The 14,514-nt window shown below is 37.7% G+C and overlaps 1 protein-coding gene across 1 annotated transcript in view; it reads right to left on the bottom strand.

The window, feature by feature from the left end:
- LOC129143547 (T-box transcription factor TBX1-like) overlaps nucleotides 1-14,076 on the bottom strand; it is a 130,363-nt gene extending 116,287 nt beyond the window's left edge. Inside the window, exon 1 of the mRNA XM_054681199.1 lies at nucleotides 13,558-14,076. Coding sequence (XP_054537174.1) covers nucleotides 13,558-14,029 — 472 coding nt within the window. The 5' untranslated portion in view covers nucleotides 14,030-14,076. The remainder of the gene's footprint in view (nucleotides 1-13,557) is intronic.
- Nucleotides 14,077-14,514: the final 438 nt, after the last annotated feature.

Raw genomic sequence — 14,514 nt, 5'->3', positions numbered from 1 at the left:
CATTGATGGGCATTTGGGTTGTTTCCAAATCTTCACTATTGTGGATAGTGCCACAATAAACATATGTGTGTATGTGACTTTACACAAGAATGATTTACAATCCTTTGGGTATATACCCAGTAATGGGATTGCTGGGTCAAATGGTATTTCTGGTTGTAGATCCTTGAGGAATCGCCACATTGTCTTCCACAATGGTTGAACTATTAAAGACTTAAACGTAAGACCTAAGAACATAAAAACCCTAGAAGAAAACCTAGACAATACCATTCAGGACACAGGCATGGGCGAAGACTTCATGACTAAAACACCAAAAGCGATGGCAACAAAAGCCAAAATTGACAAATGGGATCTAATTAAACAACAGAACTTCTGCCCTGCAAAAGAAGTGAACTTGCAACTTACAGAATGGGAGAAAATTTTTGCAATCTATCCATCTGACAAAGGGCCAATATCCAGAATCTACAAAATACTTAAACAAATTTACAAGAAAAAAAACCAACCCCATCAAAAAGTGGGCAAAGGATATGAGCAGACATTTCTCAAAAGAAGATAAGTGCATAAATGCAGCCAACAAACACATGAAAAAAAGCTCATCACCACTGGTCACTAGAAAAATGCAAATCAAAACCACAATGAGATACCATCTTATGCCAGTTAGAATGGTGATCATTAAAAAGTTAGGAACAACAGATGTTGGAGAGGATGTGGAGAAATAGGAATGCTTTTACACTGTTGGTGGAAATACCTCATTCTATATGAATAAAAGAAAGTTATGACAGCTTTGCAGTTGAAACTGACAGCAGTGATTTTAACAGTCTTAGGGATACAGTGAGTAAACATAAGAATTATTATATTGGTATCATGTCTAACTAACACAATACAGCTTATTATTAAAATGCATTTTATCTGCTACAAAATTATACCTTTGCTAGAACAGACATATCTTTGCAATGATTGGCTGATGCTGAATCTCTGTGCTGTAGACCCAAGTCAAATTGGTTAGCATCTTCAGTAATTATTTTTCCATGCAGCATAATGACGCTGACCTCCAAGGCCTTCATCAGAAAGCTAAAGCCAGTTTTATTCCCCCCACTGATATTATTCCTCTAAGAATTACATTTTAATATTTTGCTTGGGTATTTTTTTCTGGCTCTGTTTAAGTGTTTACTTTTTAATAATAAGTTTTAAATGCATTTTGAATTTAATTGCTATTTTTGTTTTGATAGTACATGATGAGTGCTTGCTGTCTTGTGGTTTTCTTCATCCCACTACTGTTTATAGATTTTATCTATTCTCATTGATATGTCTAGTCAATCAATGTTGATTCAATAAATGACTTGTTTTAGTTATACTTGGAGATATCAGACTGTAATATTGTGCTCTTAAACATGTAGAAACACCATCAGGGGCATTAAGAGCTAGTGTAATGTAATGCTTATATGCAGAGCTCTGGAACCAGACTCTCAAGGTTTGAATCATTATTCTTTGTGACTTTAAGCTGATGTGTGTGTTTGGCTTTCTGCATATAAAAATGAGATTTGTATTACAATCCAGCTCATGAACTTCTTGGAAGAATTAAATATGTTAAAATATGTGAAGTGCTGAGAACAGTGGCTAACCCATAGTAAATGTTATGTAAATGATTATTATATAATTTCAAATTTAATTTTGTTTTCCTTAATGTACTTTTTCTTTCCCTGTAATTTGACTTGTATCTTGCATAGTCATTCTCTGTTCCAAGACATTTAGTTAAAAGATTATAGTTTTGTTAGGAAAGAGTGGTTTCTGTGGAAGTACTAGAATACATCTTAGAATCTTTCAATGCCAGGAGTTGCTAGAGAGACTCTTTAAATATCACAGAACTTATTTTATCTTACAAGTTCAGAAAAAAATTCAAGTTATGGAAATCTGACTCCCATACAAAAAATTTGTGTTTTCCCCCAAAGTATTCCTTGTGAGTGACTGTTACGTGATTCTACCTTCTCTCATGTCTGAATAAGATCAGCACTTAGTTCATGGCCTAACATCCAATAAATTCTGTTGATAGACTGACTGTAATTTTCTCCAACACTGTGTACTCCAGTAATTTCTACAGGGTCATCCTATTAGGATCTCTGTGAGACTCTTAAATATCTTTGTCACACCAGTGAATGTCCTTAAATACATTTGTGCCATGAAAAACATTTTCTGTGCATTCTCTGACAGAATATTTGCAAGAATAGGCTTTGAATGGAGGATAAAATCTAAGGGAAAGAGTTTTCAGAACAAAAATGCATTCTTAAGGAATTTCTGGGGAGAGTTCAATTCCATTACTTAACTATGTTTTTTGAAGGGCATACCAATGCCAAGATATGAAATAACCAGGAAGAATATTACTGAGGTGATGACAAACTTTTCCAGTAATAGCCAAAAGTGATACAACTTTCTTCCAAACCAAACTTTGCAATATTTTTAAAGGAAGGCTTGGTAACATTGCAATATCTAGAAGAAAATGAGAAGGTAGGAAGCCATCCTCCCTAGTGACTGATTACACTCCAGACACTGTGGAAGACTGAGAGCTATCTAGATAGGCAGTTTAAGGTGAGATGTCTCAGATGTGCAAGGAATGTTGAAACACATTAAGACAGTGATATATAATTAGTGCTTTGAAAATTAATGTTCTCCTTATATTCATTTACTTAGAAATAAGCAGCATTCAAAATGATAACAGAACAAAAACGTTAAATCAAAACAATAATCTAGGATTAGAGTCACAATGTAATAAGACATTGTCAAGATGAAGAATATAAAAGTGCAGTTAATTTTACAATAAAATTAAAAATTAACACAAAATTGTGCATTAGAGCTATTATCAATGACATTTATATTTTTCTATTTATTATAAAATTGAGCTACTTGGAAGTGGATGTTAATTTCCACTTCCAAGGTGCACTTGAAAGAACCATATCTAACTCAGCTTTGAACATTTAAAGTATTTGAACATTAAAAAAATTAATAAATGACAGCTAAACATTTTCAAAAGGCTTTGTGTCCACATTATTTGAGGGAAAAAATACAGCCTTCACTATGAACAGGCAGAAAATATTAAGTTCAAATTAGTTGAAATGGAATTTGAAAAATGAATTTCTTTATCACTGTAATGACTGGCTTCTGCTGTTGCCAAAAAGATGTAAAATTGGTCACACCTCACAGTGTGATTGTCCCTGCTGGGTGTGGCTGAAGCAGTGGAATTCTTGGTCCCATATTCACTGAGCAGGGTGCTTCTCCTGATACAGGTGTCTCTCAGAGGTTGGGACAGTGACAGGAGACTCTTCTGGGAGGCACAGAGAAAAAACCTGGATTTCTCCGTCAGCCACCCAGCTCTACCTAGCTATCAGTCTACAGGACCCATGAAACATCATGCCCAGAAAGGCAAAAAAGAGATAGAATGCTGAACTTTGTGGCTTTTTAATTTTGAGAACTATATTTGGTTTCATACAACTCTGATTCTTTTGAATTTGTGTCATCATCTTAACATAGTGAACACAGCACACACACACACACACACCCCATTTGGTTTATATTCTCCTAATCTCTATTCTATTAAAGTATTGATTATATCATTACAATATTATTAGTTTATTTAAATCTTTAATCATTCAAAACCTATTTTGTTTTTCCTACTAATTTATACAATTGCTTTTATTGATTTTTGCCTTTTTATGCAGTCTAATTCTCTTTTATAAATTTGGTTTTGCTTCATCTTGTCTATTCTTATTCTGGTTTCTTATTTGCATTCTTATGTGTTGGTATCTTTTCTCAGCTTACTTCATTTTTAAAATTACAAGTGAATGTATTGTATTTCCCTCCCATTAAAAATATTTTTATTACTCTCCTAGCTTTTTAAATCACAGGCAGGAATCATGGTCTATGCTATAAAGTGGGTGCTATAAAGTTAATCTGTGCCCCAGGAAGGAGACTAATGATTTTTGTCTATGTCTTTCTGGCCCTTTAAACATGACCAACCTCCTACCCAGTTTAAATTGGCAAAAAAAGTTTTATAAGTCAATTAAATAATAAAACTGTAAGCCTCACTTATAAAAGTATTCAACTCAATCTTAGGATTCAAATTATCACACATATGTAAATTTAGGCCTTGCTTTTTATATTACTGGTAGTGAAATTTTCTTATACATTCTAATCAGTGGCTTTGTCTACTTTTATTGCCTTGTACCTAAGGCTTGTTTGAACATGTTTTATACATTCGAATTTTACTTTCACTTACTTATTTTAGATTGGAAGGAGTAATGCACAGGATCAAGAGGAAAAATGGAGAAAATATTCTCTCCAGTCTTTAATAAACAAACAAAGAAGAAAAAGAAAATTCACTACCAAATCATACATTTTCTTCCAACCGTAAAATGAAATAACAGTTTCTTCTAATTCAGTTGTCTGTCTTTTCATAATCAAGTCTTCAACTTCCATATACAACATAGGAGAACAAGTTTGTTCGTGAGGCCACAGGGGAACTTGATGTTAACAGAAAAAAGATGTGAACAAAGCCCAAGGCAAATGTACAAAATAAAGGTGGAAACTACCTACTAAGAACTAGAACATGGTTGGGGTTCAATGAGAACGAACACAAAATTCACCCATTCATATATAATGATTTTTGCAGATGTTAGTTAATGATTTTCACTTCTGCAGTTTTTGCAAGTCCTGGAATTCATCAGATCTGGAAGGAAACATTTCAACAGTTCCCAGAGAATTTCTGGCCTACCCATATTCAGGAAGTTATGTGGGTCTCATGAGGAATCCTGTTCTTGTAACAGTTATGGTCCACTTTGTAAACTCGGAAGAGTTGAACTAGGGTCAGCAGCAACTACTATTTATTTGTTGCCCAGTAAGTGCCAGACAGTGTTAAGCACTTTACACATATCGTGTTATCAATGTCTTCTGACAAGCCTATTAAGTAGATATTATTATCTCTATTTTATAATGAGAACCCTACAGCTCAATTAACTTAACTCAAGGTCACACAGCCAGTAAGTGGCAGAGCTGGGACTGGAATCCAGGTCTTAAAGACTATATTCTTAACCATCAATTAATACTGCCCCCCAACTTCCTGAATGTTTATTTAAACTCCACGAAGAGCAGGCATTTAAAATTGTATTGCTAAATATTTTCAAGTTAACCTTGAATTGCTTGGGAGATGAGCAGATATGATATAGTTTGGCTGTGTCCCTACTCAAATCTCATCTTGAATTGCACTCCCATAATTCCCATGTGTTGTGGGAAGGATCTGGTGGGAGATAATTGAATCATGGGGGCAGTTTCCCCCATACTGTTCTCGTGGTAGTGAATAAGTCTCATGAGAGCTGATGGTTTTATGAGGGGTTTCCCCTTTTGCTTGGCTCTCATTCTCTCTTGCCTGCTGCCATGTAAAATGGCCTTCTGCCATGATTGTGAGGCTTCTGCAGCCACGTGGAACCTCTTTTTCTTTATAAATTACCCAGTCTCAGATATGTCTTTATCAGCAGTGTGAAAATGGACTAATATCGATACATTTGGAAAAAAATTCTTCAACATCCTTATTGTCATTTTTAGTATCATTTAAAATTCAGTGATAAATGGTACCATTTTAAGATCTACGGGCAGGGACAGCATAGAAGCCATAGCTACTAACTGCAAAGGATATAAAATACCAAGTTATAAAGCCAAAAATTTCAATCTGTAAGAGTTACACACGGTGTAATACATCATATTAAAATTGTACAAATCACAAGAGGTTAAATATCCACAAGCATAACTTTTCTTTAGGGTTCAGAGCTTGCCCTGACTTAAGCATTTTTAGGGTTCTGTCTCTCTTTCCTTGACCTTTCCCCTTACCCTCTTTTGTCATTCTCTTTCCTTCTACTTTAATGAAAATTGCTCAAGAAAGAATTCTTAAACAAAAATTTAAAATATTAGTATATTTTTATCTAAAATACCTAAATCCATAGAGTCAAAACATTTTCTGTGTAAAAATCTTAGATTCAAGGGCAGGGTAGAAGATTCTTCTGTTAGCCTCCAGTTTTCAGATAACAAATTCTAGCCACTTCTTTTTTTATATCTCTAAAATAAGAAAACATCTCTTTTATTTAGGCTCTTACTTCTTCTAATCTGTGTGTTATTTCCACTTTCACTAACTCCTCCTGCAGGTGAAATATCCTTCTACAAACCCATTCCTTTGCTCTCATACTGTTAATGTCTACATGGATTGGTTTTCACTTGTCCTCTATTAGAGAGTTGACCTGCAGGCCCTTTGGCAAGCAGCACAGTTCTTTTATTTTTTTTTAATATACTTTAAATTCTGGGGTACATATGAAGAAAAGTGCAGGTTTGTTACATAGGTATACACGTGCCATGGTGGCTTGCTGCACCCATCAACCCATCACCTACATTAGGTATTTCTCCTAATGCTATCTGTCCCCCAGGCCCCCACTCACTGACAGGCCCTGATGTGTGATGTTCCCCTCCCTATGTCCATATGTTCTCATTGTTCAACTCCCACTTATGAGTGAGAACATGCAGTGTTTGGTTTTCTGTTCCTGTGATAGTTTGCTGAGAATGATGTTTCCCACCTTCATCCATTTCCCTGCAAAGGACATGAACTCATCCATTTTTATGGCTGAATAGTATTCCATGGAGTATATGTGCCACATTTTCTTTATCCAGTCTATCATTGATGGGCATTTGGGTTGGTTCCAAGTATTTGCTATTGTGAATAGTGCTGCAATAAACATACATGTGCATGTGTCTTTATGATGGAATGGTTTATAATCCTTTGGGTATATACCCAGTAATGGGATTGCTGGGTCAAATGGTATTTCTAGTTTTAGATCCTTGAGGAATTGCCACACTGTCTTCCACAATGGTTGAACTAATTTACACTCCCACCAACAGTGTAAAAGCGTCCCTATTTCTCCACATCCTCTCCAGCATCTGTTGTTTCCTTACTTTTTAATGATCGCCATTTTAACTGGCATGAGATAGTATCTCATTGTGGTTTTAATTTGCATTTCTCTAATGACCAGTGATGATGAGCATTTTTTCATATGTCTGTTGGCTGCATAAATGTCTTCTGTTCATATCCTTTGCCCACTTTTTGATGGTGGTGTTTGTTTTTTCTTGTACATTTGTTTAAGTTCTTTGTAGATTCTGGATATTAGCCCTTTGTCAGATGGATAGATTGCAAAAATGTTCTCCCATTCCGTAGGTTGTCTGTTCACTGTGATGATAGTTTCTTTTGCTGTGCAGAAACTCTTCAGTTTAATTAGATCCCATTTGTCTATTTTGGCTTTTGTTGCCATTTCTTTTGGTGTTTTAGACATGAAGTCTTTGCCCATGCCCACGTCATGAATAGTATTGCCCAGGTTTTCTTCTAGGATTTTTATGGTCATAGGTCTTATGTTTAAGTATTTGATCCATCTTGAGTTGATTTTTGTAAAGTGTAAAGAAGGGGTCCAGTTTCAGTTTTCTGCATATGGCTATCCAGTTTTCCCAACACCATTTATTAAATAGGGAACCTTTTCCCCATTGTTTGTTTTTGTCAGGTTTGTCAAAGATCAGATGGTTGTAGATATGTGGTGTTATTTCTGGGGCCTCTGTTCTGTTCCATTGGTCTATATAACTGTTTTGGTACCAGTATCATGCTGTTTTGATTACTGTAGCCTTGTAGAATAGTTTGAAGTCAGGTAGCGTTATGCCTCCAGCTTTGTTCTTCTTGCCCAGGATTGTCTTGGCTATGTGGGCTCTTTTTTGGTTCTATATGAAATTTCAAGTAGTTTTTTAGTAGCTTGATGAGGATAGCATTGAATCTATAAATTACTTTGGGCAGTATGGCCATTTTCATGATATTCATTCTTCTTATCGATGAGCATGGAATATTTTTGCATTTGTTTGTGTCCTCTTTTATTTCCTTGAGCAGTGGTTTGTAGTTTGGCTTGAAGAGGACCTTCACATCCCTTTTAAGTTGGATTCCTAGGTATTTTATTCTCTTTGTAGCAATTATGAATGGGAGCTCACTCATGATTTGGCTGTTTGTCTGTTATTAGTGTATAGGAATGCTTGTGATTTTTGCACATTGATTTTGTATCCTGAGACTTTGCTGAAGATGCTTATCAGCTTAAGGACATTTTGGCTTAGACAATGGGGTTTTCTAAATATACAATCATGTCATCTGCAAACAGAGATGATTTGACCTCCTCTCTTCCTATTTGAATACGCTTTATTTATTTCTCTTGCCTGATTATTCTGGCCAGAACTTCCAATACTATATTGAATAGGAGTGGTAAGAGAGGGCATCCTTGTCTTGTGCCAGTTTTCAAAGGGAATGCTTCCAGGTTTTGACCATTCAGTATGATATTGGCTGTGGGTCTGTCATAAATAGAGATACGTTCCATAGATACCTAGTTTATTGTGAGTTTTTAGCATGAAAGGGTGTTGAATTTTGTTGAAGGCCTTTTCTGCATCTATTGAGAGAATCATGTGGTTTTTGTGCATTATTTCCACTTTCACTCACTCCTCCTGCAGGTGAAATATCCTTCTACAAACCCATTCCTTTGCTCTCGTACTGTTAATGTCTACATGGAGTGGGTTTCACTTGTCCTGTATTGGAGAGTGGACCTTGGAGGCCCTTTGGCAAGCAGCACAGTTATTTTTATTTATTTTTCTATGTTTTTTGAGACAAAGTCTGACTCTGGTGCCCAGGCTGGAGTGCAGCGGCATGATCTCAGCTCACTGCAACCTCTGCCTCCCAGGTTCAAGTGATTCTTTTGCCTCAGCCTACTGACTAGCTGGGATTACAGGTGTGTGCCACCATGCTCACCTAATATTTTTATTTTTGGTAGAGACAGGGTTTCACCATGTTGGCCAGGCTGGTCTCAAAGTCCTGACTTCAGGTGATCCACCTGCCTTGGCCTCCCAAAGTGCTGGGATTACAGGCATGAGACACCGCACCCAGCCTAGCACAGTTCATTTTTGTTCAGCAATCATTTATTGAAGCGTTTCTATGTGCCAGACAGTGTGTTTGGTGTTGGGGGTGTAATAACTAAAAAGGCATGGCCTTTGTCATAGGAGCACTCACAGGTCAGTGGATGAACTTTTCCTGCTTGACTAACTCTTGTTATTTTCTGGTTCCCACACTCCCTCCAAACTAAACCTTTCTTTCTTTTGCCACTTATATTTAGTTAAGCTCAGAGACATTAGCTGAGAACAACGTCTGAGTACTTTGGAGTTTCCTCTATTATGTCCCTCGGAAAAGGGGTGATATGGTTTGACCCTCTGTACCCACCCAAATCTCAGGTTCAGTTTCCAGTGTTGGGTGAGGAACCTGGTGGGAGGTGATTGCATCATGGGGGTGGAGTTCCCCCTTGTTCTCGTGATAGTGAGTGAGTTATCACGAGATATGATTGTTTAAAAGTATGTGGCACTTCCTTCTTCTTCTGTCTGTCTTCTGCTCCACCATGGTAACACACGCTTGCTTCCCCTTCGCCTTCTGCCATGATTGTAAGTTTCCTGAGGCCATGCTTCCTGTACAGCCTGCAGAACTGTGAGTCGATTAAAACTCTTCTCTTCATAAATTACCAAGTGTCAGATTTTTTTTATAGCAGTGTGAGAATGGAGTAATAAATGAGATTTCCCCTGAAATTTTCTTCTCATAAACATCAGCTTGTTCTAGCAACATTTTAACCCAGCTTCTCTGGCCAGTGTACTCTTGTAATTGCTTTAATTTTACTCTGCTGGCTTCCAAGTGAGATTATTCTTTTTAATGAAAGGAAGCATATAATAAATAATAAGTTGACATTTTATAGGGGGAAGGTTTGGTACTTTTCTACCTTGAGAGCTGAAGAATTGCTGTCTTATTAGAGGGCAGGTGGTAGTTAAGAATAAAGGTCCTGGAATCAGGTTGCATGGGTTCAAATCGTAACTGTGACTATCCCTAGCTGTGACCTTGGGCCAGTTATTTCAACTCTCTGGGCTTTATTGTTCTCTTCTGCTACATTGGGTTAATAATAGGGCCTTCATGTCAGGGCTGTTGGGAGGAATAAGTAGGATTTAGAAGAGCCACATAAAATGCTCAATAATATTATCTATTATTAAAAGCAAGTCCTATTCTTTGATGACCTCAATAAGGATTGATTTGAAATTAGCCTAGGATGTAAAATTTGCTATGTTCCTATGTATTAAGATCACCAAAACATTATTACACAAAGCATAACTTCTAATGACTTCATCTAGTATTTCAATTTGGGAAATATATTCTAAGAAAATAATTCAAGATTAAGACATACTTAGGTACAGAAATATTAATCACATTAATTATTCAAAAGAGCAAAAAGGCACTTCTGGATGTAACTTTCATTCAGAGAGTAATATACTTACAAATATTACATAAAATTTATATATTATATAAAATTAGAAAATTTTCACAAATGTATTTGTAAAGTCCATTATTTTATTAATAATATACAATAACATAACTTATTTAATAAACATTCATTAAAACTATATTTATAAAAATTCTCTAATGGATGGAAAAGACTTATGACAAAACAGGTTAAAAAAGATAATAAAATGTGTATATTGTACATGCTAAACTCTGAAAAATAACACACACAGAAGAGAAATGCAGCAAATTTTTCTGAGCAGTTAACTCTTTCTTGATGGTAAGACTATGGGTAGTCTTTCTATTTATCTGCACTGAAACAAATTTATTAATTTATAATATGGATGAAAAATATTTTTAAATGTTAACATGGATAACCCCAAGTTGTATAAAATGGCATTTAAATATTGAAACCCAGTGGGAATTTTAATTATGTTAAGTCGGTAAGGGATTCCTAAAATATTTGAAGGCGGGAGCTGCCTGTTTTTAATAATCTTCTTCACTTAATAAAATGGTTTGTACTCTGTGAACATTGGTTTTGTGATTGTTGACATATCTAGAGATTGGTTGGCTAAATCTTCAGACATCTAAATTTTAGTAATATCAAGCAGAGCAAATGGAAAAATTAAGAGTTCTTAATTATACATCTGAATCTTTTCTCTGGTTCTTTATTTTTATTTTTTATAAATGAAACTATTGGGTCTGATAAAAATTAGTGCACTATATATTGTGTATTTTTACAAAGCTAGTAGCAGACGTAATAGGAACAAGAGAGAAACCTTGAAGTACTGAGGGAGACAAATGTGAGGATGAAGCCATCAGAGGCGATAGTAAAAGGTCTGAAACTGGTAATTGGTAGCATCCAGGACATTTGGGGGCTGTGCAATTTCCAAGACCACTGAAAATTCCCTTGGAGAGTGAAAGATACTAGATTTCTGCTATTGGACCTAGAAAGGGGAGGTAAAGGTTAGTTGGCCTGCATCTACTACAGCATCTCAAGAACAGACTCATCAGATTTGTCGTCACTGCCTGAGAAGATCCAAGATGACACCTTAAGGTTCTGGAACAGGCAAAATAAGTGGAGTCAGAAGATAGTTAGGAAGCTGCAAAACCACTGCTGGCTTTAACTTCCTCAGGATCCCAGAGCCCTTGTCCTGTTGCTCCCCTTCCTTCCAGGAATAGATAACTGTCATGTTCAAAGGGCAGAACTGGGACCACCCTGGTTCTGATTTATGTCCACAGCACTGCCTCTATGTTCTCCCATACACTGTTCTCTTTTCTTGTGCTTGGGCTTCAAGCTCTCATCTACAAGGTATGAGAGCAAACAAAGTATGGTAGAAGAAAACTTCAATTTTGGCAGGAAAAGGCACAACAAAGAGATTCTCAACCAAGATAGCAGAGACTCTCTAGATAAACCTGAAGATTTTAATGTGGATTGAATTATTTCCCCTATTTGTAAAGACATCCTTGCTTCTAAAGTGATTTCTTTTGCTGCTTTCAGTTTATCACCATTATTATCAGTATCATTGTATAGTGGCTTACAGTGGACAAAATACTTTCATATATATTATTTTATGTATGTAAAGTTATTACTAGCTTTTTACAGATGAAGAAATCAAAACTTAGAAATGACATGATTTTCTCCTGTAAAAAAGTCAAATTCATATGCTTTGACTCTTGTTCATCTGTTTGGTCCTAGAACTGACATACACTATCATGTCAATTGTCCCAAATGACAAAAATCCTGAGACTTAAACTGTATTCCCATTAAGTCACGTCCCAAATTATCTAAATCTTCCTTTGGATGCTTTGCCAGTCTAATACTCAAGGCTTATAAAACTCAGGCAAGTCTAAGAAGAATAGAAAAAATTCTACTTTTTTTCTTTTGCTTGTGTTAAGAATACTATTTTAATTTATTTGAGCTATCCCAAAGTGGCAGGCTTGGCAATATTCTGCTCTGAAGCCTTTCTTGATATATTTTCCATAAATATACACTTTCCCAAAATGCTTCTACTTTGGTAGCAAAAGAGAAGAAAAATGTTAGTTTAGGCCCAGAAACAAAGACTATGAAGGTTATGGGCAAAAAAAATATATATTGTGCACAGTTCTCTAAATCTTAACATAGGTCCAATAAACATTTCCAGTTCCCAGACTGCCTTTTGGCTCTCATCAAAGAACTCTTAAGCCTGTTTTTAACTCAAAAAGACCTCCTATACCCTGATAATACCCTTGGTATCAGATTTTAAAAACATAGAGTTGTCAAGTGTCAACATTTTGTGGAGAGGGGTCAAATTAGCATTTCCTCCTGAGAATTTGCGCCAGCTTTTTCTGTTACTGACTCTGGCACTCAAAGAAAGCAAGGATGTTTGTTACTCCTTAGACCTAGATGAGAAAGAACTCAGCTCTGTTGCTTTCAGGGGAGGGTAATATTACTTGATGGCAAAAGTGAAAAAGATATGAAAACTCCCAACTTTGGCAGGATTTATTTTTTTTCTCCATCTATGTTGTCTCATTCAGCATAATAAAACAAATCTTAGAAGGTTATTGTCTTTGTTAGGGCTGCTAGAACAAAATATCTTAGACGAGGTAATTTATGAGTAGCACAAATTTATTGCTCACAGTTCTTACCGGCTGGAAGGTCCAAGATCAAGGCACCTCCAGATTCAGTGTCTGGTGAGGCTTGCTCTCTACTTTAAAGATGGTGCCTTGTTGCCATGTTTGCCATGTCCTCATGTGACCGGAGAGGCAAACAAGTTCCCTCAGGCCTCTTTTTTACAAAGGAACTAATCCCATTCACTAGGATTGAGCTCTCATAACCTAATCAACCCCACAAAGCCGCATCTCTTAATTTCTACCACATTGGGGATTAGGCTCCAATGTACGAATTTTGGGGAGACACAAACATTCTGAACATAGCAGTTGTAACAAAATTTAGTAAAACTGTATCAATTTTAGATTTACTGAAACATTTTTATAGGATTTTGTGTTTTTGATTCAAACATTTATTAAGTACCTATTCTCTATAAGGCACTGTGGGAGGTTAAAAATACGACTTTTTCAACCACACTCCTCTGGTAAGCTTTCTCTACACCTACCCCAAGACGATGTAAGATCATAATCTATATGCTTCAATGGTAGCCAACATTTACCTTGATCATAAATCATTCTGAGAGGTGACAGCATGCTGGCAGCGCTCGCAGCCCTCCCTTGCTCTCGGCGCCTACTCGGCCTAGGCGCCCACTCTGGCCGCGCTTGAGGAGCTCTTGAGCCCGCCGCTGCACTGTGGAAGCCCCTTTCTGGGCTGGCGGAGGCCAGAGCCGGCTCCCTCAGCTTGAGAGGAGGCGTGGAGAGAGAGGCGTGTGCGGGAACCCGGGCTGCGCGCGGCGCTTGTGGGCCAGCGCGAGTTCCGGGAGGGCGTGGGTTTGGCGGGCCCCGCACTCCGAGCGGCCGGCTGGCGCCGCCGGCCTCGGGCAGTGAGGGACTTAGTAACTGGGCCAGCAGCTGTGGAGTGTGCACCGGGTCCCCCAGCAGTGCCGGCCCGCCGCCAGTGCTGCACTCAAATTCTGGCAGGGCCTCAGCTGCCTCCCTGTGTGGCAGGGCTTGGACCTGAGACTCCCCCATTCCCCGGCCGCCATGGGCTCCTGCACAGCTTAAGCCTCCGGACGAGCTCCGCCCCCTGCTCCGCAGCGCCAGGTCCCATCAACCACCCAAGGGCTGAGGAGTGCAGGCGCACGGCAGGACTGGCGGGCAGCTCTGCCTGTGGCCCTGGTGCAGGATTCACTAGGTGAAGCCAGCTGGGCTCCTGAGTCTAGTGGGGACTTGGAGAATCTTTATGTCTCTCTAAGGGATTGTGAATACACCAATCAGCACGCTGTGTCTAGCTCAAGGTTTGTAAATGCACCAATTAGCACTCTATGTCTAGCTGATCTGGCGGGGACGTGGAGAACCTTTAGGTCTAGCTGAGGGATTGTGAATACACCAATCAGTACTCTGTATCTAGCTCAAGGTTTGTAAATGCACCAATCAGCACTCTGTATCTAGCTCAAGGTTTGTGGATGCACCAATTGGCAATCTGTAGCTAGCTAATCTAGTGGGGACTTGGAGAA

This window comes from Pan troglodytes, chromosome 2 (assembly GCF_028858775.2).
Source record: "Pan troglodytes isolate AG18354 chromosome 2, NHGRI_mPanTro3-v2.0_pri, whole genome shotgun sequence".
Classification (NCBI taxonomy): domain Eukaryota; kingdom Metazoa; phylum Chordata; class Mammalia; order Primates; family Hominidae; genus Pan; species Pan troglodytes.
The sequence above is the reverse complement of the archived record's forward strand: the minus strand, read 5'-3'. Positions and strand labels throughout refer to the sequence as shown.